Here is a 27756-nt window from a genome sequence, read left to right as displayed (position 1 = left end):
CCATCGCCATAGCAGTGTCTTCACTATCCCCAGCCCCAGCCCTGGAGGAGGCCATTTCCAGGAGCTCTTTAACTCCCAGCCCCAAACCTGGGGCAAAGAAACTCCAGAAGTGGCTCCTTCTACTCCTTCCCAGGCCTGATATTGAAGGATTAAAGGAGGAGGGAGGAGGAGCTGACCCACTTTCCACAAGAGGGAAGAGGGGAGAAGGGTGCAGAGCCACCATGAGCTGCTGGGATCTTTTCTGCTGTCTCCTGTGAAAATGGTATGCATTCAGTGTTCAGGCTTGAAAAGAGAAAAAGCCAAGACAGTGCAGCATTCAGACTTGTTTCCTTCCTCCACATGTGCTATTCTCTCTCATCAAGTATTTTCTGAAAGTAGAGTTCTAAGTTCCTATACATAATCACACTATATCACCCTTAATTGGGAAGCTGTTTATCTTAATATCCCTTTTGTCACATTTATATGAGGTAGCAAAATTAAACATGAATAGCATAACCTGCTTACATACTTAACATTCTCTTCTGTCCCTATGATGGGGTGGATAAACACCGCACCAGGGTGGAAGGGGTTAAGGAGCTGATTTGGGCTGGAGCAGCACTGCTCCTCAGTAGTGGGGAGCCCTAGGAAGGGAGCCAGCTGTTGAGCTTCTGAGTCCCAGGAAGAGGCCTGGTAGCTAGCAGAGTCTCTGCCCTCACAGAAACAGAACACAGATCCCCTGTGCTAAAAAGGGGAGACCCAGAAAATTTGAGATCAGACTGTGGACCATCCAGGGCTCCTCTGAAGAAAGAAAGGCCAAATATCCTGGGTCACTTATCAGGGAAGCTGTTGCATTATCCAAATAATGGATAACTTTGCCACCTTGACTGACATTTGTTTAAACCACTGTGAAGATGTGGGAAAAATCAGACTTAGCAGTGCCTGTACTAAGAATGAACCTTTCAGAACAACGCATACCACCTACTGGTGATCCAATAAACCTAGGGACCAAATCCTACTTTCAATAAAGCCAATGGCGATCTCTCTCCCCCACCCCACCCCCCAACTTTGACTCCCATGGAGCAGAAACAGGCCACAATGTGGAAGAAATGAAGAGTTGTGCAAAGTACTTTCCAGAATGGAAGATTCTGTGAATTCACATGTATGGGATTGAACCAAAAAGATTCTCTTTATTTGAGAACTACCCTGATGATCTGATAGCAGAGTAAAGGAGAGGGGAAGGGGAAGAAGCAGCAAACTTAAATAAGTACTAATGAACCCCTCCCCCCCACTGTTCTTCAGTATGATTTTGAATGTGTGAATATTAACAGACAAGGTGACTAAGAGGGGTTAATAATGCTTAGTCTTCTTTTATATTTTATGGGGTCTTTATAGTGACACTCCTAATTTAGTACTGCAGCTGCTCATCACACCATTAAGAACAACATGACTTTCTCCTCTATACATAGGTGGGTGGAAGATTCTGAAAAATAATTCTAGTTTGAATGTGAAAGTAAATTTATGCAAATCGTTGTCAGTCACCTATGTATTCATTTTACTAGGAAAATGACATCATAAATGATCTCTAGCCAGTCATTCTTCACTCTGAGACACGCATGCATACATTTATTCAGAACAGAAAAAAATATCACTGAAGGCTAAGCATGACTTTCTTACCACGCCAATAGAAAAGTAATTATTGATGATGCTGTAAGGCACTGGGTCACCTTTCTCATCTTTATCATTGGGTATGACTTCAAATTTCCATCTGTCCAGCAAGATCTCTGTGCTGTTCTCAATGTCTTTCAAGATCTTCATCAGATTCTCACCTTCATATCCTAGCAAAGGGTGAACATGATGATTTTTAATAAATGTGACAACTCTGCTGATGTTACCCCCATTCCTAGTTAGGAAAATTGTATCTGCACATATAAAACCTGAAGCACAGAATTATATTTTTCTCCATTACCAATCTTCCAGTAACTATAATTAAGGGAAATGTAAATACAATGCTAACTTCTGCACTCAGCCATATCAATATAAACTTAAAATGACTTCACTGATTTCAATAGACTTTGGATTTACACTCAGTGTAACTGTGAGCAGATTTGATCTACTAACTGGAATTTTCCAGCAGTTACCTGATTGTATTCAGACACCACCAAGCTAAACTTTGCAGCATGTTTATGCTATACAGTGAATGTTAACATGTAAAATACTTTCATTTCAAAATATACGTACAGAGGTTAAAAGAGCAGAGGCAGTGCCCTAAGAAAGTATGACAGTATGCTGAGGAGTTAAAACTTCTGTTCATGTGTCTATCGCTTTTGTCAAAGTTTCCAAAGAGATTTGTGGTAACACAACCAAATGCCTGGAAACCATTCCGAACTGAGAAGGATAGTGATCAGCAGATTAACTGGTTTTCCATATTTTGATTACAGTCTGGAAAGTTCATCCAGACGTTGAGTCACTTTGCTGTTGGTGTGCTCAGCTTTTGACAGCAGCAATACAAGTCCCTGTGTGTTTTCTAAATAGAAATCTGTGTTTTCTAAATAGAAATTATAGCAGTGATTTTTCCCGAACATAGGGTTACTTAGCATAACCCTAATAAAGTGTGGTGTTAGTATAATAAATGAAGTGTGGTGCATCCACTTTTATTCTATGCATCCTCCCTTCCTCTTCCCAATGGGCACATACCTTAGGCCTGATCCTGTGGATATAGAAGTCTACTCCTATGAGTAGACCACTTGCCTGGCACTTCTGGTAACTAAATAGGCCCTCCACTAGAATACTGACTGCACCATACATTGTATTGGGTAGAAATGGACTTAATTACCATCTGCAGAGCCCCAAGAAGCTACACCCTGCACAACAGGAAAAGGGGACTTCATTGACCAACTTCATATGCTGTTCAGACAAAATGGCTGTGCAGCAGCAACCCTAGATCCATGGATTTACTCCTTCTCCAAAGCAAGATTAAGTGCATGTAGACAAGAATATGTCCATGCTGGGTCACCACCAGTGTCAGCAGTAAAAACGTATGTCCAAACCAAGCAATGGGTCTACTTGCTGTTAAAGGTATGGTAGAGGGTGACAAGTACCAACAGTTATTTTTATCTCTGCAAATACATCAGATCTGAGACCCCCATTAGTTTTAAAACCAAGTAGGTGTGAATGTTTTGAACCAATCTGCAGATAGTAGTTGCCATGAACACAGGCAACCACATCCATTGATTGGTGCAAAGTCCTACTGTTGCAATGAGTGTGTCCAAAGCCATTCAAACCCCTCCTAGACTCTTTCAATTGTGATCTACACTGGTCTGTAGTGGCATAGCTACATATTGCCACCCTCCACATACAGCAGCAGTGCATCTGATTCTCTGAGTACCATAGTTACTTGTTTCACTATTTATACTCCATGCCTGGAGTCTGTATCTTTGAGAAGGGAAAATCACTCACCGGAAATTCAGTTTGCAGAGGTCTCATCTTTTCTCCCATCCTATGGATGGTTCAGAAAATCAGTGTTATGGTGCTGTTTACCAGGAAGCTAGGAGGCAAAGAATAGTGAAAGACCGAGAATAAAGAGCATTGACTCTTCCCACCATCTGATCAGTAAATTTCAAACTGATATCTCTCAGTCCAGATGGGATAACTCAGAACAAGGGAAAACAGAGAAGGTTGCCAGATGGGAGAAGAGGAGGGAACTTGACAAATTTAATCACAAGTGAGTAATTTTCCATTGTCCCCATCTTTGTCTCCATCTTCTTCCATCTTGCAGGAGATTCCAGACAATCATCAGACATAGCACACAGATGCGTCAGAGGGGGTTGGTTTGGGGAGCCTTACAAGCTAAGTTTGCCTCTGCTGTTAACGTTCTCCTAGTAGAAGGCACTCACACTCTGGTGATGGGTATGTAAGATAGACAGTATATGATTAAAGTGGAAAGCAAGAACCATGTAATGGCCTTGCACATTTCCACTGAAATTATGTTGGCCTTTTCAGCACAGGAGGAAGAATATACCCAGAGTACAGTGGGCTTTCACTGGCAGAGGTGGAGTCTTCCCCATCTACAAATCAGATTAATAACTGATTTAGTCAACAACTGTCAGCTGCATGGAAGCCAGAGACCTATGCCTTGGTTCATGGGAATGGACAGACTCTTCACCCTTCTCATGGGCTATATATGGTGCAGGTAAAATCTAAAAAAACCTCTTTTTACATCCAGAAAAAGTTTCTTCTCAAAGGAATTGGAGGGATTCAAACAGAGGGTTGGCAAGACCACAGACTCATTCATGTGGAATTCCAAAATCGATCTAGAGCTAGTGACAACTGGACAGTGATAATTAGGAAGAACAATAATTATCCAATACGCTGAACAGGGGTATAACAATTAATAGAGCCACTTTCACAGTCAACAAATGCAAGAAAACTTTTCATACATATCCCAATTCTGGACCACAGTTGGCAAGTCTCATTGAGCGCTAACATTTCTGAAAACTAGTTCCCATAAGAAGAGGGCATTTTTAAAAATGGAGGCATCAGTATGGCATGAAAAATTCCATTTAACTCTGGCCAAGATAGCTGAAACCTGAATACAGAGAGGGGAATTTCAGGCACTGATGACCTCAGATAAAAAAAAAAACTGTGAGACTTTTTGAACAGAAAGCTTGAAGGTGTGGTATGCCTGCATGCACAGCAATTAAATAAGGCCATCAAGACCCATGATTAATGTTCTTGATCAATGGCTTGCAGGTATTAAAGTCAATATACTTCCTTTCTCTATGAACTTGTTTCATTCATCCTCTAGGCCATAAAGTAGAGGAAGATAGAGTTGAGGTAGGGGACTAGACCCTAGAAGAGGAAATCAGGGCAGATTGAAACGGTCCACATGTGCACCATCACTAGATCCAGGGACTTGGAGGGCAGAATCTACAAGGCCAGGTGGGGAAAAACCTGAATAGTGACTGCCTTGTCCACTCTAAACTCTGATCTTGCATAACTTCCAGGGAATTAAAGGGAGTTTAGGAAAGGGATAAACTCTTTTTACCTGTCCCACAGAAGGGATCCCAGTAAGAGGGTGTAAGGTCTAAGACCAGAATACTTGTCATGGGATCTGGAGACAGATCAAAACACTGAAAAAGATCCTTACAGATGGCATAAAAAGAAAGGATGCCTCTTAATTTAACTTCCTTTCCCCAAGGATAAGGGAACAGAAGTCTAAACTGGATCCCCTTTCATTCCCTCTCACACTGGAGAAAAAAAAATAGATTTGAGAACTGAGACATGGGGCTGCACTCAATGCTTTTGAGGAAAAGAGTGTCTGGAGCTCGTAAAGTGAAGCCAACGTCTGATTCTCTATACAGACAAAGTCATGAGCCATATAAGGCTCTGTCGCAAGCAGCACTGCAACATACCTCCCATGAGACAATGGGCAAGTTACCCCACACATCCACGCCTCATGCTCACCATTGACAAAACAGGGACACAATAATCTACCTCTGGGTGATGTGTGAGAACTGACTCATTAATATTTGAAAAAAAGTTCTCTAAGATGCAAAGAGAGAAGGTGCTATACAATGCAAAATAGTATAGAACAAGACATTGACCTACTAAGAGCTTTGCCATAGCTCTCACTGCATCACAGATAAAAGCAGTTCTCGCTCTCTTCCCCTCCCCCCCCCCCATATACTCAATGCTGATCTGGAAAAAATGACGGTTAGGTCTGAGATCTACAAGTAAAGAATCTAAGAGGAGAGGTAAGTCCAACCTCTGTAGAAAATCAACAAGAGCAGCAAATCTAAGGGATAATACAGAGACCTCAAAAAATCTATAGAGGAAGTTTTGGCTATCAGTAAGAATGGTCATAGAAGCTGAGAGAACAAAATGTCTGAAATGTGGTATTCCATTCCTGAGACACAGCAGCATGAGATATGCATACTGTCTCTAAGTTTGTAGCAAAATGTTTCGCTGAAGGGGGCTGGGTAAGGTTTTTGAGAAGTCTAATAAAACTTTTTTTATTTAAAATTGCACCTTCTAGACAGTTTCTCTGGTATTCTTCCCTACTGATACCTTAATGATGTTCTGCTTACTTATATAGGACCATTTATCAAGGCTTCCATTCCTTCTCCAGACCTTTGCACACTTGGTAAAAACATGCTGATTCATGTATCAAATCCATTTTGGGGATGAAATGTTCATCAATATTTTTAAACAATGTCATAGTTATTTTTACCTCTTTCCATTAGCAAAGGCAAATGATTTAAAAATATCTTCCATCAAGAGGGACTGTCTAAGCAGGAATTAGGGAGAAGATAAGCCTGACCTACCAGATTGTTCTGTCTAAGGCTTGGGAAGTGGACAGTTATCATGCACTGAAAAGGCACCAGAGAGGAAGCTAAAAAGTCCCTGAAATGTCTGGATACTCAACAGACATTGTAACTCAAAAGGGAGCATTGTAGCATGCAAGCTATTGAGATTTCCCCAGAGAGCCTTCTGATGGGGAGAGATACCACAGCAAAGAAACACACACACACACACAGTTGAAGGGCAACCTGTCACCGTGGAGTAGAAGAACTAAAATGAATTTCACCCAGTGACTGACAAGAGAACAGCAGTTCCAAATGAACCAACAGACAATACAACCTGCCTGAGCTACAACAGAAAAAACAGGAGGGAAAACAGCCTCTAAGGAGAGAAGGATTAGGAAGATGAGCCTCCCCCCCCAGTATCAGAGACCAACAGAAATTCCTATTAAACAAAGGAAAAGAGGATGGAGAAACCTAGATCCAGGACTTAGGCGTTGCGACGTTCAGTGTCTGGAGCATCACAGGAAGAACACTGTCATCCACAAAGACAGAGTCAGGCTTGTAAGCTCCATGTAGAATCAATGAGGAGAGAAGGGCACCTTTGAACTACCAGCACACTAGGCGGGGAGCTGCCCAAGCTAGCCAATTTGAGATGCTGATGAGAGGAGTGTGTCCTAAGCCCCGCCTCCCTCTCTCAGAGATAGGCACCCATCTCCTGGCTGCAGGGAGGTGCCTATCTCTGCTAGCAATCCACAAACTACAGGAAGATAAGTGTTCCTCTGTCCAACTTGCATGCAGGTCCTGACCTGGTATGCACGCTCAGAGGACACCTAACTCCACATAAAACAGGTGAGAGAAGAAAGGGAAGGGAGGAGGATCTCCTTTATAACCTTTAGTCTGTGGTTAGATTGGGATTGGGAGACCCCAGTTTATGTCCCCCCTTTCCCTAATACAAAGGGATTTGAACAGGGATCTCCCACCTCTTAGGTAAATGCTCTGACCAGTAGGCTATAGGGTCAATCTCACTCTCTCTCTGGCCCAATTAATATTTAATTGTTCAATTATTTAATTAAAATGGAACAATGTCAATGGGAGAGATTGAGGGAGACCCACATCAGAATGTGCTATAGCCCAGTGCTTCGGGAACTCACCTGAGAAGTGTGAGACCCATGTTTAAATCCCTTCTCTTCATCAGGCAGAGGAAGGACTGGGGGTCTCCTACATGCTAGGTGAAGTTCCCTAACCACTGGGCTAAAGATTATTAGGGAAGTCCCCGCCCAGCTGTGTTTTGTGGAATTAGGTGGCCTCTACGTAAGCATACATACTGTATCAGGCGCTGCATGCAAGTTAGGCAGAGGAGCACCTGTCTTTCCTTGGTTTGTGGATCAATTACTGATCAATTACTGGTTTCAGAGTAACAGCCGTGTTAGTCTGTATTCGCAAAAAGAAAAGGAGGACTTGTGGCACCTTAGAGACTAACCAATTTATTAGAGCATAAGCTTTCGTGAGCTACAGCTCACTTCTTACTGGAGATTACTGGTTCTGTGGATGAAGGGAAAGCAGTGGATGTATTGTTTCTTGACTTTAGCAAAGCTTTTGACACGGTCTCCCACAGTATTCTTGTCAGCAAGTTAAGGAAGTATGGGCTGGATGAATGCACTATAAGGTGGGTAGAAAGCTGGCTAGATTGTCGGGCTCAACGGGTAGTGATCAATGGCTCCATGTCTAGTTGGCAGCCGGTATCAAGTGGAGTGCCCCAAGGGTCGGTCCTGGGGCCGGTTTTGTTCAATATCTTCATAAATGATCTGGAGGATGGTGTGGATTGCACTCTCAGCAAATTTGCAGATGATACTAAACTGGGAGGAGTGGTAGATACGCTGGAGGGGAGGGATAGGATACAGAAGGACCTAGACAAATTGGAGGATTGGGCCAAAAGAAATCTGATGAGGTTCAATAAGGATAAGTGCAGGGTCCTGCACTTAGGACGGAAGAATCCCATGCACTGCTACAGACTAGGGACCGAATGGCTAGGCAGCAGTTCTGCGGAAAAGGACCTAGGGGTGACAGTGGACGAGAAGCTGGATATGAGTCAGCAGTGTGCCCTTGTTGCCAAGAAGGCCAATGGCATTTTGGGATGTATAAGTAGGGGCATAGCGAGCAGATCGAGGGACGTGATCGTTCCCCTCTATTCGACATTGGTGAGGCCTCATCTGGAGTACTGTGTCCAGTTTTGGGCCCCACACTACAAGAAGGATGTGGATAAATTGGAGAGAGTCCAGTGAAGGGCAACAAAAATGATTAGGGGTCTAGAACACATGACTTATGAGGAGAGGCTGAGGGAGCTGGGATTGTTTAGCCTGCAGAAGAGAAGAATGAGGGGGGATTTGATAGCTGCTTTCAACTACCTGAAAGGGGGTTCCAAAGAGGATGGCTCTAGACTGTTCTCAATGGTAGCAGATGACAGAATGAGGAGTAATGGTCTCAAGTTGCAGTGGGGGAGGTTTAGATTGGATATTAGGAAAAACTTTTTCACTAAGAGGGTGGTGAAACACTGGAATGCGTTACCTAGGGAGGTGGTAGAATCTCCTTCCTTAGAGGTTTTTAAGGTCAGGCTTGACAAAGCCCTGGCTGGGATGATTTAACTGGGAATTGGTCCTGCTTCGAGCAGGGGGTTGGACTAGATGACCTTCTAGGGTCCCTTCCAACCCCGATATTCTATGATCACTCTGGGACTTAGGCAGGAGACAGGCATCCAGACTCCTAGAATGAGGCAGCAGTGTGCATGCCTAGAGGCAGGAACATAGGTGCCAGGGAACTTTTACTGCAAAAACGTAGCCGTTGAGTGAGTTTAGGCACCTACACAGTTAGGTGGCAGCCAAGCAGGAGTTTTGTGGATGTCAGTTGTGCCTAAAAAAACGGGTTTAGGCATCTACCTCTTAGGTTTAGGTGCCTAACTCCTCTGTGGATCTGGAACCTAGAGTTCTAGATTCCTGCTCTCACTGGTCAGAGGGCAAGAATGTAGAGACTTGAGTCTGTGGACCCAGCACTTGCAATTAGTAAGATGGAAGGGAAAGTGAATCTGAGCTGCAACCCCTGTGGAGATGGAGGCAGCTAAACTTGTGAAACCTAAACTGTCTTGCTCTGTAAGACAAAGCTGAGCTGCATCAGGCCCACTGGAAGCTGCAGAAACTCAGCACATCTGAAAATCAAGATACTCATTTATTGCCTACTCTTTTAGAAAACAGAAATAGGATCCCAAAGAAAGACCAGACGTGGGAGCTGTGCTCACAGCGCCCATTATATAAAGGACTGCAGGCAGGAGCTAGCAATGTGCATGCTGTGCTGAAGGGGTGCCTGCTAAGGAGAGCTATTTTTGACAGCAAATTGACAGATGAAGTCTAGGTTTAGGGGTCATGAGATCTGAGGGAGTCATTGTCCCACAACTCACTGCCTACTTACATACCTGTTAGAGGGCACGAATGATAAGCTTGCCTTGGATTTCATAAGTAGGGGTCCTGTTTCCTGCTCCTGTGGAGGAGGCCATGGTTTTCTGAGGTTTTCATAAGTGGAAAATATTGGGGGGGGGTCATGCACACCCAGTAATGAGGAGGAAAACCCAAACAGAAATCAAGATAGCCTTCCACCTATGACCAATTTTGCAGAAGTGAGAAAGACAGCTGCAGGAGGCAAAGAGTGCCTAGAAGCACTCTCCACAGAGCAGGAATAAAAGCCACTGCATTGCAGAAGAGTTTGCCAACACTGGAATGGGGTTACAAAGATCTGCACCCAGGAACCAATGAAGGATACAGAAGAGGGGGAAGATAAAATAATCCCTGTAAATTACTTACATTTTAAGCATGAGGAGTGAGGGAAACAGAAGGAAAGAGCAGCAGAAGCTGAAAGAGCACCAGAAACAGGGCAGCATTCAGACTGAAATGACTGAGGGAGAGTTGAAATGGAATCAGCATTGGATCCCAAACCAAATCCACTGGACACCAGCAGGTTGAGATCAAATCCCTGAGTCTAGAGGGAATAAGAAATTTGAGCTAGAGCTATTAGTCCCCTGCTGAGAGAAAGTTTGCACAGCTGGATCCCATGAAGGGGTCTCTCCAACATTCTTTCTGATGTTGTGAGCCTGTGCAGCTGGGATACAGCCACCAGACAGGTGCCTAGTCTTGGCTGAGTCCTTTCTATTCCTAAAAAGAAAAGGAGGACTTGTGGCACCTTAGAGACTAACAAATTTATTTGAGCATAAGCTTTCGTGAGCTACAGCTCACTGCATTGGATTTTCCACTGAATGCATCCGATGAAGTGAGCTGTAGCTCACGAAAGGTTATGCTCAAATAAATTTGTTAGTCTCTAAGGTGCCACAAGTACTCCTTTTCTTTTCTTTTTGTGAATACAGACTAACACGGCTGCTACTCTGAAACCTTCCTATTCTTGTCCCTCGTCTTCAGGTTGTGCTTGCTCTTCTCTTTTCATCCTGCCATGGATGGAAAGCAGTTATTAAAAGAGCTGAAAGGAAGGTTCCATGCTTCCAGGAAAAGATTTACATATACTCTTGCTTTCACTATTCTTTGCCTCCTTGCTTTCTGGTAGATGGCACCAACATGCTGATTGTCTTGAATCTTCACCGGGATGAGAGAAGAGGCAATGAACAACAAAGACTAGTCATATCAAAGCTACTAGTTTAGTGTGGCCTGACACTTGCATTTTTCTTTAATGTTTCTGAATATATTGAAAACAATAAACTATTAGCCATTTGAAGTAAACCCTCTCCCTACATTTAAGTTTACTCTTTTACCAGGTACTCATCATGTGAATAAATGCAATAAAGGTGATACAAAGCCAGGCTACTTTAAACCTTCATGATCATATTGTACTCTCCTTCAGTCTATAGAGCTCTGATTGACAGAAATAGGAGTTACAAGCAAAGTAATAGAATATGGACCTTATTATCCATTAGGAATTTTGATGTGCCATTTAGAGACCAAAATCTAGTTTTACTCCATATTTACACTCAAAATTCATTCCAAGAGGCAAAAGAAATAAAATTGACAATGGGTCTTCACACATCATAAGAGAGAAATCAATGTTGCAAGTAGATTTTGTCAGTAAACTTCTGTTTCTTTTTTAACAACATAATGCAATATATTTTAACTCATGTTTACCTCCTCCCCATCTCAGACATCTTGCTAAATCATTGCCAGTCCCAAGAGGCAAAATAGCAACTGGAGGATGTTTAAGCAAATTTGCCTTCTCTGTGAATAAAGAAAAAAATACACAATCAAAGCGATAAAAAACTGATAAGCCAAAATTAAGTTGTACATGTACTACTTAAAATTATGGATAAGCTAACCAGGTTAGATTTTGATTTAACAGTTCAGTGAAACATGCTTTGCAAAGGAAACTCTACCCTCCACAGACAAGCATTTTATTGGCTGCAGTGCAGCCCCTCCACAACTACTACTATTCCAATCTATAATTACATTATTATTATTATTACAGGCATTTTTGGCACCCATGAATATGGTATCTGTCTTAAACAGAGATACTGAAGATCTCATTAAGACTGAACACCATGCTCCCTGTTGCTTTCAGCTTTACCACTCAGCTAGAAAAGCAGAATTTAATCAGCTGAGAATGTGCAAAGAATTGAGCCTTGTAGATTTTTCTTACAGTGGCCAAGTTTATGTTTAATTGTATTTCCACATGGAGCGAATTCCACGAGGCTCCACCACCCAAAGTGCCCTGGAACCAGCACCCGGAAGCTTGGGAAATCAAGTTCCAATATTCAGGATAAGCACTGATTATGTGTTCAGTCAGATATGGGTAATCAGGCCTCTAAGTTAGTCTGGGACTAAAATGTTGAGGGCTTTATGTATGAAAACCAGTACTTTGAAAGTTTACAGGCTGGAACACAAGTAGTTTTTGACTCCACACATACCCCTTTCATTGCGTCCATAAGATATAAGCATAGATCCAGCAGTCCCACCCCAAACAAAGTTCCATGCTCCACTCACACCCACACCCCAACAAAGGGTTATCACAGAGTGGACAGGCTTTTGTGGCCCTTTGAAATGGAGTAAATTTCACTCAGAAAGAATATTTAAGATACACATATTTCAAATACACAACTACAGCAACACAAAACAACAAATAATTTCAAATAACAGTGCACAAAACACATTTAGTAGTAATGAACAGCATTATTACTAGCATTACGCCTAGTCCTAAACTGATATTTGCATGAACAAGGTAAAGGCAACAAAAATAACGTAAAGGCAACAAAAGCGGAAGGCAACAAAAATGATTAGGGAACTGGAACACATGACTTATGAGGAGAGGCTGAGGGGACTGGGATTATTTAGTCTGCAGAAAAGAAGAATGAGGGGGGATTTGATAGCTGCTTTCAACTACCTGAAAGGGGGTTCCAAAGGGGACGGATCTCGACTGTTCTCAATGGTAGCACATGACAGAACAAGGAGTAATGGTCTCAAATTGCAGTGAGGGAGGTTTAGGTTGGATAGTAGGAAAAACTTTTTCACTAGGAGGGTGGTGAAGTACTGGAATGCGTTACCTAGGGAGGTGGTGGAATCTCCTTCCTTAGAGGTTTTTAAGGTCAGGCTTGACAAAGCCCTGGCTGGGATGATTTAGTTGGGGATTGGTCCTGCCTTGAGAGAGGGTTGGACTAGATGACCTCCTGAGGTCCCTTCCAACCCTGATATTCTATTATTCTAATCAGCTATTTGATTACACAGGTTGAAGTGCACACTAACAGTAATTTTCACCCAGTTCACACATCCAGTAGATCTGAGGGGAACACGGTGTTATTTTACCAATTTATCTGTCATCTTTGCAGAAAGCTTGTGGAGGATTTGGTATTTACAAGTGGAATTTAAAACCCTAAGCTTTTTAGAAAAAAATAAAAGTTCAGTTTAAAAGGCTCAAACTGCTTAGATAAAGATTTGGGATTTTCTCTTGCTTTGATCCAAACTATGATTCTCCTTTTTATGTTGGGGGCAGTGAGATGGGGGGGGGCACGAGAGGGGGAAAGAATTTCCAAATGAAGAGGATATTTATTTGTGGCTTGTGGCTATCATAATCTCTTTCTGGCATTTGTGAGCTTCATTGAACCAAAACCTGCTTACTAAGACTGCACTACTCAAAGCTGTGGAAGCCAATATTTAGCCAAAATACAATATTTTGTTGAGATAATTCCACTATAATAGAAGGGAAACTGCATGGAAATCTGAGGCATTCCCCGTGACTATCTAATGACAGGAGAAGAGTTTAGAAACTTTACACTTTCAGCAATATGTTTATCATTGAGGTACAATGGTTTATGGCTATTAGGCAATTTTGTTTTTACAAAACCTTTTTATCTCGTTTAGAAAGGTGTCTTCTCTACTTTGCCCTTATCTTCAAAACGTTCTGTGGTCCATTTGCCTTACCCCACACCTCCCAACAGCACACACTAGCCAGAACGCCTAATCAAAACTCCAACTGACTCCCTTATGCCTTCCCCCATCAACACGCACTCTCTTTTCATGACCTCCAATACCACATACCTCCAACTCTTTTCTCTGGAGCCTTCCTAGGGTTGAATAACCAATCACTTGGTGCCAATAGTCTCAATTTTCTCCCATAAGCCTTGAGTGGTTCACAAAGTTCACATTTCAGGGGCTCCTTCATTCGATCATTCCAAAATGTACAATATTTGACTGACAATAGGAATCTAAACTTTTAAATAAAGCATGTGCCAGTGAGGCATTACACAGAGACTGGAGACCTACTCTACCATGAAACAGACCCTGTCAAAGGTATTTGGGAGGTCACAGAGAGAAAGCAAGAATATGATAATAGAAAGGAGGGGATGACCAAAGGGAACTTGCAGGAACTGCCATAAACTTTGAAAATGGTTCCCGTTCGATTCAGGTTGAAGAAAGGAGACAGAAGCAAAAATTAAACAAATTCTACCACCCCTAATCTGTAGATACCCAAATAATACCAGATGGGAATTAGTGACCCGGGTATTCTAGATGTTCTTAATTATTTTCAATTATAATAACTTTTAAAAGCTAATGGATTTCATACTTCAAAGAGTCTGACCATCAGCATTTAAAGTGACTGAAATGTTGTTTTGAAATTGTTGGCTCCACAAGCTGATAAAAAAGATATATAGTCTTATAAAGAGATTTCCAAAACATAACAGCTCAAGAGCAAGTATAAATAAACCTCCTCATTACCTATGCAATCCAAAATCCAACCCACTGTTCCATCTCCACCACATGCCAGTACCTGGAAGTCAGGAACATCTCGGAAAAAATTTAACCTGCAAAATAATAAGTAAATGTACTTGTTTAATTGAAATATGAGCAGTTATACATTGTGAGTCTTTCAGTTTTATGATGCCTAATCTTTGTGATTTGTCATATAAAAGAAATACATGCTTCATATAATAAAAACTGGGAAGTTTAACAGTTCCCAATAAAAATCAACTGTATCCATAACACTGATTTTTTTCTTTTGAGGCAGAAAACAAATACGATCCAACAAAAAGTTATCCAATAAATCTAATTAGATTATTAGAACACATTAATTCTTGAGTTTAGAACACTGCAGTATTTTACAAATCGAAGAAGTCTGAATATGAAACATTTGAATCAGTCTGTCTGTGGAAAGAATGGGGAATCCATGGGTCTAAAATTCTGCATTTCTCCTATTTAAAAAGTGATTTTTATCTGAGGCACGTGGTTAAAAAATGCCTTTTCTATATCTACTTTGAGACTCCTAGGCAATAGCTATGTGCACCCCCAGACCACTGCAAAATAAAACAAAACAAAACTTTAAAATAGCTGTAGCTTAACAATCGAAGAACATCCACGTTCAATGATTCATACTTGTAGCAGCTTTTTGTTTATCACATCATTTTTGCTGGTGGTATAGCTTATTCTTTGCCAAAGTACGAAACACAAACAATGTTTTGTTCACTCATCAAAAAATATCCTGCACATACTCAGGTTTCAGAGTAGCAGCCGTGTTGCTTCCGATGAAGTGAGCTGTAGCTCACGAAAGCTTATGCTCAAATAAATTGGTTAGTCTCTAAGGTGCCACTAGTACTCCTTTTCTTTTTGCACATACTCAATAAGTCATCAAATACATAATTTAGAACAATTACACATGAAAACAGGCAGGAAGACTCAAATATCCTAGATTTGTTTGTTTTTAAGGGCCCGATCCTGTAACCTTCACTTAGTCCTCCAAATAAATCATGGCAGGACAAATGTTAAGAAGCTACAGTGCTAAAGTGTTTGTGCACATCACAAACGTTAATGAACAGGTTTAATTTTCAGTTTTGCTTGTAACCTCCCCAAAAACACACAAATATAAATAAATATAACTGGAACATATAAATTACAGAAGTATTTTAAACCAGTCATATTCTGAATGAATGTTCAGGTCTACTCTGAAGTATCTTATATCGATACACAGAACTTCTCCAAACAGTGAACCTTTACAGTTATACCCAGGAACTTCCCATAATGTTTCTTCTGGCTTTGGATAAATGAAGCATACATACAGCCCATTAACTACAAATACAATTTTCAATCCTGCATTAATGGTTAATAATAGTTCCCATATGGTTCCCATATGGTTTCACTCAAACACAGTAACAGTCATCATTGTAAATAAAGAATTGGATGGATTTGCTAACATAGCTTGAAGGAAGGTATAAATATGGTCTATCAAGATTTCTCTAGTCAATTGGCATATTTCTTGCACCTATACCCTCCAATTCACAAAACAGATTTTTTAAACAGTTTGACGGAAATGTTGGGCCTGATTCTCATTTATACAAAGGCCCCTTTACGCCGCCGTGGCAGTATAAAGGGGCCTTAAAGTGGAAGTAAATTTACACTTAATTTAAGTGTACTGTGCACTGTCAGAACAGTAAAACAAGCCTTACTGTACATGAGAATCACATCTATTATCCTTGATTTGCTCAGAAAATTGTCCAGTTATCATTGCTTTACCTATAATAGCCACAGTTATATAAAAATATAAAATAATTTATAATGCATCTATGTTTTCCAACAAAATTGCATATGTATGTATTGTTTCAGCCATTTCAATTCTCTATGTTCAGACTTACACAACCATTGTATCGAGCAGTGGTGGGCAAACTACAGCCCGGGGGCCACATCTGGTCCTCCAGACATTTTAATCTGACCCTCAAGCTCCTGCCAGGAAGCAGGGTCCGGGGCTTGCCCTGCTCTGGTGCTCTAGCCGGGGAGCGGGAACAGGGTCTTGCCCCACTCCACATGGCTCCCAGAAGCAGCGGCATGTCCCCACTCCGGCTCTGATCCATAGGGGCAGCCAGAGGGCTCCACATGCTGCCCCCTCCCAAGCACTGCCCCACAGCTTCCATTGGCTGGGAACTGCAAACAATGGGAGCTGCAGGGGCAGCGCCTATGGACAGGGCAGTGCGCAGAGCTGCCTGGCTGCACCTCCACATAGGAGCTGGAGCGGGAACATGCCGCTGTTTCTGGGAGCTGCTTGAGGAAGTGGTTCATTATATAATGAACATTTCAGATGTAATGGCCTTTAAATACCTATGACACAGTTCCTGCTCAGCTCCTGGAAGTAGCGCTTTCTGCATGGAAACTTCACAAGATCAGCACTGCAGTATGGGATAATAGCTGAGGACTACCACCAGTCTGCAACCATAATGGCAGAGAAGTTGCTGAGATTGGAATGATGTAAGATCAGATAGTACTGACCCTGATAACACACAGTCTACTTGGCCTGGTACTGAAGAATTGTGCGTATGAATGCAAGGTGTGTCACAATCAACTATTAAAGTAAAATGTTAATTAGCATGCTATATCTCTCTAGTGCAGAAAAGGTCAAAGAGCCAAAAAGAGAATGAAATACAAGGGCCTAGTCTACAAAATTCCAACCAATTTAAAAACTGGTTCAGCTCTTTTGGCTCAAACCATGGTGTTCCGAACAGGTTTTAAAAACAGTTTTTCCCAGGGCAGATGTATGGAAAAGGAAAGCAATATTAAATACTCATTGCAGTTGGGTTGTTTTCTAATCATATTTTTTGCTTTGTATTATTATTATTATTGTCATCACTTTATTCGTTTTGTGTGTGTACTGTCAGCTACAGCATTAATTTCTAATTCCAGATAATTTCAAAAATCTGATAGATAGAAAAACTGTTTTTAACATTATTAAAACTAAATTACTAATATTACTTTCACTCGGAAACCTTTACAAGCAAGGTACTCTAAGATCTGTACATTCATGGTAATAAGGAGGCTGGCTTTACAGGTGGAGGGCTAATAAAATAGTACTGAACTAACAAATGTTTGAAAACTCTAATATATTCTCTAAAACAACTAGTCTCTAAAGTCTAGCATAAGCCACATACAGGAGAACCTCAGAGTTACAAATATCTCAGGAATGCAGGTTGTTCGTAACTCTGAACAAAATGTTATGGTTGTTCTTTCAAAGTTTATCACTGAACATTGACTTAATACAGCTTTGAAACTTTGCTATACAGAAGAAAAATGCTGCCTTTACCATTTTAATTTAAATGAAACCAGCATAGAAACAGTTTACTTACCGTGTCAAATCTTTTTTTAAAACTTTCCCTTTAATTTTTTAGTAGTTTACATTTAACACAATACTGTACTGTATTTGCTTTTTTCTTTTTTCTTTCTTTTTTTTTGGTCTCTGCTGCTGCCTGATCGTGCATTTCCGGTTCCAAATGAGGTGTGTGGTTGACTGGTCAGTTCATATCTCTGATGTTCGTAACTATGAGGTTCTACTGTACTCAGATTTTACCTGCACATATCTCAGATGACCTGTATAGCTCTTTCATGTCTTTGCTACTTGTAAGTAATGTAACCTAATATCTCAGTCACATACAGAAATACAGTTGGCGTTTTTACCTTGATGCAGTATATGGATGGGAGAGGGTGGAGAGGGGAAGAAGAAGAAAGCTCACCCTTGGCACTACTTCTTCAGAGTAAATTGGAGACAGATTTTAGTAGGTTTCCATTGAAGCAAAAGTATGACCCCATCGGTTTCTCCCCTTTCCAGGTGATCTCAGCCACTTACTTGCTTCTCCTTCTCTATACACAGAATCCTCGGATTAATTGACTAACCCAACTGATGTATTTTTTCTATCTATCTAATTCATCATTAAACCCCCTTAAACCAAGCACCCACAGAGCAGAACAGAGACCATAGACATAGCAATTAGGTTGTGGAAATATTTACTTCTTAATTATATTTATCATCCCATACAAAAATTGGATGCTAACATGAATATCAATGCCTGAAATTGCTTATTTTCTGGACTCTGTTCTATGAATGGAAAACTAAACACAGCTTTTCTCTCCGTCCAGACTGCCAAAGCTGGCTCGAGTTGGCCGTGTAACTGGACAGCACACACTCCATCCTCATTATAACACTCAGTTACAATGTTGTCTACACTGAAAAGACGCTATTCATGAGATGATAATTACAGTAAATCACTCTAATAAAATCACTTTAATTAAACATGCAGTTTATTACAGTGAGGGGCAAAATATTTCTCTCCTGAGGACTATATTTTAATGTGAGAAGATTAACTGGTATGTGGGTGCCAAGCAGCTGAATAGTTGAAAAATACTGATTTTCAGACAGCACTGTCTGCAACCTAAGGGTGCAACAGTTTTCAACACAACAGATTAGAGAACTAATTGAATAATATATTTGTAAATATATAACCCCAATCCTTCAGTGCATTGTGTACAGGGAGATCTTTGTACTTGTGTGGAGCCCCACTTAATTCACAGGATTCCATACAGATGAAGGCTTCTGCTCATGCAAAATGCATTTTAAGGTCAGGACCTAAATTCGTATTTTGGTGGCCAACATAAGGCATCCAAGTTGAAAATGTTGGCCACTGATGTGGATACTATACCAGTCCATGAATATACTCTGCGTTTTCCTTAAATCAGATTTATGGATTTATTTAGGAATCTATCACACAAAACAAAACAAAACCAGTACAGACCAGTATATGATAATTAGTGATATACCACCAGTCAAACATGGACATGAAAGGATAACTCTGATGTAGAATCAATGACCTCCATTTGAGTGAAATTAGTTTAACCTGATTAATGCCTGAGTCCAAACACACAGTAAAGAGGCACTGTACAAATATGTAGTAAAAAGACACCACATATTATAATTAGCCTACAATCTAAGTTAATGACAAGACACAAGAGGTGGATGAAACAAAGGAGTATGAGTGGAAAGAGGGAAACTGAGATAACGTTGGTATGAACATGTTACATATAGATTAGGTGTGTAAACAATGTAGCTCACCACCTGCTTTGCCATTAACAGACAGTGTTCTGAACACATCACAGCATATATCAGTCTTAAGGAAGGATTTATTAAAAGGAAAATATCACTTTACAAATTTTGGAGAGAAGTTTATAACACATGGAAGAAAGTATGGAGTTGCTTGTGGGAGGAGATTAATGTACTGCAGGCTGGAAAAATAAGTTACTGGAGTGAAGATGGTGATTGATGATATGTGAAGGTAATGGGTCTACTTGGCAGAGCGCAGCTCAGTTGTGAAATGCCTTAAAGGTGGAGATATTCAGTTTCTATTTATATTTGATATGATGGTGAAAAGGAACTAGTCAAGGGTCTCAGAGAGCAGGGTGGCAGAATCGAAGCAATGAGTCAAATGATTTTGGCAGTAACTTTTTTAATGGACTTGAGACTAACAAGGTTACAGTAGTGCAGCCAGAAAGGAGATTACAGTAATTTTGATGTTAGTTAAAAAAAGCCTGAATGGGAGCTTTGGCACACTGGACAGACAAGAAAGGGTGGCTCATGATTTGGTTAAAAAAAACTTTAAAATAAACAATTCAGTTTTCAGGTAACACAGGGTATCCATTGCATATTTGTGCATTTAATACTTTATTGAACAACAGGGCAAACACGTTGTTGAAAATATACACGTATGGACAAGATTTAAGTTACACTTGTTACCATTCATTCTGAGTCTTTATCCACTTGTATTATATTCTTAGGGTTTTAATTATGACAGCAGCAGGGGGCCATGGCAGGCTACAGATTTTCTTTGGGTAAAACATAACTCTTTTTTAGGAAGGAGTCCTTCAGAAAAATCATGGACTCACGATTTTGTTTTGAAGGCTGTGTACCACCACCTTTACTGGCAACTTTTGCCTTCTAAGAAACAGTTCTAGAGTGTATATCTACTTCTCTGAAAGGCTTCACAGATCCCTGGATTTGTAACAGCAAAATGAGCATGAACAGATTGTGATAATGGACTTCAATAATCAAGGAAAAACTGTAATTCTCAAAATAGCTCTGTCATTTGTGAAGTCACAAAGGTCAAGTTGTATAGATTTCCCACTGCACTACAGAGAAAGTTGTGAGGATTCATGCTGCAGACTTATGATGTTTTTTAAGTGGATGGAAGGGAAATTTTTTGTGGTACAAACTTCTGTATGAATTCCTAAAAATGAGATTTTACCAAATTAAGTACTTAAGACAGTTAACACATATACAGTTTTTGTGGACATAATTCCCATGATCAGGTATAAAATAATATAAATTAGACATTTCAAATAAAGTACTTAATGTAATGTGAAGTCTTTTCAGATGGCCAAAGCCTTTGAGAAATGGTGACCTCTCCGCAGTGTCAGTGGGTCTACAGTTCAACTCCTATTCATCCAACTAGTATTTGCCTCTCTGTAAGGTGAATGATGACTGAATTTCAGATTCTTCAAGATCATTAAATCCACGATAACAGTTATTGACAGAAGTAGAAGACTCCTATAGAGATATAACAACCAAACACGGAAACTCTTTTCAAGGCTAAAAACACAGGTGCTCGTCACAAATTGCACAATGTATCAGGCTGGCAATTTTCATGTCAATTTGTTAACTGTGGCAGTCTATAACTGTGCAGTACCTTTTATGCTTGTGTTTATACTTCAGCTGCTGCATTTGCAGGGTTCTTCTAGTGCACCCGTATCTTTCTGCTCCCAAATAAAGAATTTCTAAGCCATTAATTCAGGTGCCAGTGCTTAGAGCACTGCTGCTGAGCAGCAGTTGATTTTGGGACCCTGCAGCTGGTCTTTGGTGAGAAACTAATATCCCCGACTCAGATGCGGAAGATTTGTTTAATGACATCATGTACATGTTTTTATTTACACTATGTACATGAGTGCTCTCAATTTTAAACTGAGATAGACCCAACCACACGCAGCTCTGAAAACCATAGCTTAGCCAGTCTGAGAAGCCACCAGGATGTTGTAGTCTGGGACGCAGGCAGTTAGATCTAGTAGTCAGAGCAGGGGTGATCATTTCTAGTGCTCAGATCAGTCATGGTCAGAAGCCAGGAACCAGAGGTCAGAAATAGAGACAGAGTCAAGTCAAGGGTCGGAGACAGAGTCAATAGTCAGGGGTGGGGCACAGAAGCAGGGATCTGAAACAAGCCTGGAGGGCAGGAACCAGGAACAGGACAGGAAGGCAGGAATCAGGAACAAGGCAGGGCTCAAGAGTCAGGCAAGAAGGCATCATTCAATGTAGCAGCCACCCAGAGATTTGCCTAGTTGCTAAGACAACTTCCTGCGCCTCTTTCTGACTTAAATAGTGAATCTGAGCCAACTGAAGAGGCCGTAAATCTCCTCCAATGGGGAGCTTGGTGGATGGTGCCTATGGTGAGCTCTGGTCCACTAGCCCACACTCTCTGCTGGTACAAGCAAGTGGCCGAGTGGTGGCTGAAGACTGCTTGGGGACCTGTGTTTGAGACCCCTGATCACTTACACAGGAGCATCTGCCTTTGTCTCAGTCCCTCCAGATCTCCATCCATTCTCGGAACTGCTACAGAATATCTCCCTCCGAGATGACCTGACCATTTCCCAGTCAGGATACAGACAGCAGCAGCAGATTCAACACATTGACCTCTACCAACCTGTTACTGTTCAGCAGATTCATTTTCATATGCACACTAACTGTCGTTCTAAAAGGTACAATCTCCTTCTGAAATGCTTTGTTGAATAGGAGAGAATTAGTGGGGAAAGTTGAATCCACTGTGTCCAGAATTTATTTAAACTCTTCAAAAAAATGACAGATATGATTCCATTAATGGGCCAACCTTGCCCCTGTCTCTGTCTGGGCTGAGGCTCAATTGGTACTGCAGCAGCCTGTTTCTGTGGATGGGCCCTCTGCGGCAATATGCACGGGGAAAAGGCTCTGGGCATTCCATCATAGAGGTGAGGCTGAGGGACCCAGCCAGTGGGTTCTAATTGCTTCCATGGAGTGCTACAGTTTCAGACCTGTTCTGCAACCTGGGGTTTTCCTACTCTCCTGGTTCCCCTGCATATTTGTTCAGTGCTCTCAACAGCACAAAGATCCCCTTCGAAAATAAACTGAAAACTTTCAATTAACTTTAACTGAACAGAAAACAACTAAAGTGCACAGTAATAATATAAACAATACATAAGTCCAATAAACATATCTGAAGTGAAATTAAATGCTCAATAAAATAGTCTCAAGAGAGACAATTTAAATGGATTATGGTGATCATGAAAAATGTGAATAAATAATTTAAAAATAAATATTTATGTTGCATTTATATAGCCCTTTTCGATTTAGTAATAGTGGTGGGAAGTGCATACTTCTTGATTATTTCTCGTTGTGGTATTCAACTCCCCTCCATATTTCCCTTTACTTGAAATGCAATATATGGTGAAATTTAATAAATGTAAAGGTTTGACTGACAATCTCAAATAACTGGCTTGTGTTTGATAAAACGCCTATGTGAAGACAAACAAAAAATGGGTAAATGAGTTAGACAATAGGTTTATTCAACTGTCTGGAGTTTCACAGAACCAACTTCCTGTAAAAGGGACAACTTATACACAATCCACACTCTAGTGCCTGAATGAAGAAGGGCTGGCAAGAGATACCTGGAAACATACGAGTATTCATTTCTATGCAATAAATAAAAAAAACTTGATTAATTAAATACAATAACTGCTTGAAAATTGATTAGAAATTTCTTCAAAGAAACACTAAGTAAAACAGTTAGTTTCCTAATTAGAAGAGAAATTCAAAAAAACCTAAAAACCACTGTTATGGTTCAAAGAGAGAGAGTGTTTGAAAGTTGAGACTCCCAGTTTAGGGCTTTGAGTCTGCACCTAATACTGCCCTCTTGTGCTTATGCCTTAAAACACATTCTCTCTTTATATCATCACAAGTTATCTGACAAAATGTTACAAAGTAAAATATAAACTACAATTACTGTCAGTACACAGAGGTTCCAGACTTGCTTTGATTTTTAAATCTCAATAAAATTTACAAAGTAAGCTAAATTTGAAGAAAGCTATTTCAGTAGCTTTAAAAATTGTCAAGTTGGTACTCAGTCTGAAGTATGGGGTCTGAAGGATTATACAGTTCATAAAATGGTACAGGGTCATGCCCTCGTAAGATTTAGCAATAACCTCTGACATAGCATGCTATAATTTCCCAATCTATTCATTCATGTTTGGTCTATGCCCAAGGTGAGTTTAATGAAACACAAAAAAATCCCCAAAGTCCTCAAAACAATAAAAGCAAAAACCCAAAACCTGCCTTTGCATCGGATGCAGGAGAATATCATAGGCAAGAAAAAAATATATCATGGATCCCATAGTTTCAAGGTTTCTCAATATATTTTTTTCCATTCCACAGATTCTAAGTTTCTATTTTCCTTTAGAAGACACAGCCACCACAATGCAACACACCTTGAAAATCCAAGTCGTAAAAAACCTGAGCCTGATTTGCCCTCACTTTCACCAATTTTACATCAATATAAAACTGCAATGATATTAATGGATTTACACCTGATTTACATGGGTATAAAAGGAGATTCAGGTCCTGAGTCTCCAGCCTTCATTAAGCAGCAATAGCAGAAACTCTTTAACATACCATTCTTAGTGACTTAAAATCAGACTAGTTGGTTATATGCTACCCATTATGCTCCTTCCACTGGGAGCCTGTTGGAAGTGGGAGAAGCAGGGAAGGGGCATGCTGGAAGTAGAGTGGAGAACCAGTGGGATTGCTGCAGCCAGCATAACCTAGATACGCCCTTAGGCTGTTCTAAATTACATCAACTGCCAATTTTGCTCCCGGTGGCTCCATGATCTATAGAATGAGTAGGTGTGTTAGGGACAATGTCATTTTTTGGGGAAAATATTCCATAGTTAGAAGACAGAAGGAAATATTTCTACCACAAGTAGCTTATTGAGGCTGCTCAGATATATGGTATATTAGAGGCAGTCGACAGGTGAGGGTGGAAATCACAGAACAGATCTGACACACTGCACTCGGGGCTATCAATACCACATATATGATGCTTTTATATGTGTACATTCACACATAATTTTTGTCATTTCTGCAGTTAATACATAAATATGTGCTGCTGACACATTCAAAAACATACTATATCTATGTGTATCAGGGTGTTTATTTAATTATGCAGTATTTTATTAAATGAGTTCCTGGTAATGCTATTAGCCTTTGACTTACCCTGGCATTGGTCCATTTCCAGCAAGACTGTAAACTTGACGAGGATTTAAAAGGTACTGAAATTTTCTGTAAATTCTGCAAAAGAGAAAAAGTTAGGAGAAAAGTGTTTAGTAATTTTTTTTAAATTAATAAATTATGCTTTTGGATTTTTGAAAAAACAAAACAAATGGAAGAAATTTGAATAAAATAACGTAAGCGGTTAACATAAATTGTACCTTAATACATTTAATAATTTAAGATAAAATCTCACATTATTACAATAAAGCAAATCAAATATATGATTGTTTCTATTACAATTTATATAGCTCTGTATATGTGCATAGAGTTTTGCAGGTATAGCATTGAGACAAGGTTCAAATACAGAGTAAATAAATAACAGGTGAGTAGACATCACCAGCATGTGGGTGGGATAGGTATGGTGACAAAGAAAAGGATGAGGCAAAACAGCACCTGGGAAAGCATTTGGGTACAAAATTTTAGAAGCACAATTTTATACCTGCAATTAATTATTGGCACAAAATTAATTAAAATAAAATTAATTGTGGAGGCAAATGCTAGCATTTAGACATCTATTTGATTTGAGGGTGCAATCAGATGGCAAAGTAGTAGTGTTTTTACCCACCAAAAATTACAAAATCATTTTTATTTTTCCCAGTGTTTTATATATATGGGAATTTTGGCTTATAATAATTGGAGCTCTCATGTTCTGACCATTTATTAAAAATATGTAGGAATGCAAATGGGGAGCACCTGATAGGGCACGCTGATCCAGAAACAGGAATCATCATGAAAAAAAGGTGTGGAGTCATCACTAGGAGACAAAATTAGTATGGAAGTGCTGAGCAGAGGGTGTGCGAGGAGAGTACAAGCATAGTTGGAGAGTGGAGCAGAGATTCATGAGGCAGTCATGAAAAGCCTTGAAAAGCCTTAGTTAAAATTAAATGTTTTCCCCGAATATCAATGTCACAATGGGACTTATTGATACAGTTATACAAAGATTTGTCATATCCCATAACCAAAAATAGCCATCAAATATTTATTAGGATAAAGAAAACAATTTGCAAAAGGGTTGGCAAGACTTTTTTTTATTGTAAGCTTTGTGGGGCTGGCACCATCTTTTTGCTCTGTGTTTGTACAGTGCCTAGCACAGTGGGGTCCATGTGCATGATTAGAGGTTTTAGGCACTATGATAAATAAATAAACAAACAACAAACAACAACAATTTTCTGTTAAAAATTAAGGCTATGTCTCCTAAAACTAGGATACGTTTTGTTTCACAGTATTGAATTGTTTAAATAATTCCTAGTAATGACAACGACTAGAATTGTTTCCTTGTCATAAATCTTCTTTTCCACTTCTCACTCATGGATGAGAAAATTCCTCATGGAGTGACCCTCTGACACGGTGACTGGGATCTATCATACTAATTTGAGTTCATAAAGCCTTTCCTCCTTCTTGTAATTTAAATGTATATTTCCTCAGAATAATTGACATTTTGGCATCACACATTTTAATACTGTATTAGTTTTTTCACTGTAATATCTCTCTCTTCCTTATCTGTTCCTTTTTAAAAATCTCTGTTTAGTTGTTGTTTTTTTCTCCCACTCTGCTCCATTTTCACCCTACTTTTCCATTAGATTTTTCCTCTCTGCTCCTTTGTCCACAGATGTTCCCCTAAGCAAAATGGGAATCTAATAACATCTGAACTGAACTTTTGAACTTACAATGTTTAAATGGTTTCAAATGAGAAAAAAACCAAAGTTGCCTGTACATAATATCTATGTACTTTTTTGGTAATAAATGTGTAATTTACCAGGGTAGGAGAGGGAAAGGCTTTATTTAAACAAACCTCTTAAAATATAGTCATCTGTAAATGACCATACTGAAGATTTTCTTTAAAGTCCAATCATTTATCAATGCTTGTCAGTCCCTTGATAAATCACCCCACCCACTCTCACTCACTCATATTACAACAGCCCTAGTACCAGTCATGAGAGAAAGTCAATGTGTGTGACTGGCTTCATCTTGCAGATGGGCAGACTACTCTGAATTATCATGATGATTACTAAACCAGACGTGTGACAGGTGGATTTTAAAATGCTGTCTGTCTTTTCACAAACATTTAGCTATAAAGAGTGCAGTATCTTATTCATGAGAAGGCAAAAGATTGCACTTCCAATTTGCCGGCTGGTGTACATATGTGCCAGCCCTCTTTGACGGACATAATCTCTCTTAAGAGAGCACCAACCCAGAATAGCCAGTAGTCCAGTTAGGACAAAACAGTCAATCTCTCTTTCAATTTCTGCTGTCAGACCTGCTCTACTTTGTGCAAATAATTAAATATTCATTAGGCCACAGACTAGGAGACTCTGACACTTTAGCCTGGTGGTTAGGGCACATCACAGGTGACTGCCTTAAATGTTCATCCATTAGCTATTTGGGGTGGGTCATAACTCATCAGTCTGAAGTGAATGAGTCTGATAGTGCTGATTTTAACTACTACCTGGGCACAGTTTACAGTGAGTCAAGTGACATTCTTACTCAATATTTTCACCACACTAATAATCTTCACCCGATCACATTATAATGTAGAGACTAGCAAATATTCTTATCACTGCCCTCTTACTTGAACATATCCTATTCCAGCCAGTAGATATGTTCAAGTCAGCACTATCAGAATCATTCAGTGATGAGTCATGGTGAGCCCACACATCCTGCTTTCTACTATTGTAACGCTAAGATTTACTCTTTGTGCAAAAGCCAGAACTCGGGAATGATTCATTTCAGTTCATACGTTTACTAAGAAGAAGGAAGAAATTGCCTGTAAATGTTTCCCTTTATGCTAAACTGTAAC

The 27756-nt window shown here is 40.1% G+C and overlaps 1 protein-coding gene across 5 annotated transcripts in view; it reads right to left on the bottom strand.

Annotated features, from left to right (window-relative positions):
• Nucleotides 1–27756, bottom strand: part of DGKB (diacylglycerol kinase beta) — a 510469-nt gene that overhangs the window by 252706 nt on the left and 230007 nt on the right. For all 5 annotated transcript variants that reach the window (XM_073333812.1, XM_073333808.1, XM_073333809.1 and 2 more), the window contains 4 exons: nucleotides 24903–24977; nucleotides 14531–14616; nucleotides 11453–11542; nucleotides 1654–1814 (listed from right to left, as the gene is read on the bottom strand). In XM_073333812.1, the coding sequence (XP_073189913.1) occupies nucleotides 1654–1814; nucleotides 11453–11542; nucleotides 14531–14616; nucleotides 24903–24977 (412 nt within the window). The remainder of the gene's footprint in view (nucleotides 1–1653; nucleotides 1815–11452; nucleotides 11543–14530; nucleotides 14617–24902; nucleotides 24978–27756) is intronic.

This window comes from Lepidochelys kempii, chromosome 2 (genome assembly GCF_965140265.1).
Source record: "Lepidochelys kempii isolate rLepKem1 chromosome 2, rLepKem1.hap2, whole genome shotgun sequence".
In the NCBI taxonomy this organism is placed as follows: Eukaryota; Metazoa; Chordata; order Testudines; family Cheloniidae; genus Lepidochelys; species Lepidochelys kempii.
Note: the sequence above shows the minus strand (reverse complement) of the source record. Positions and strands in the feature narration are given on the sequence as shown.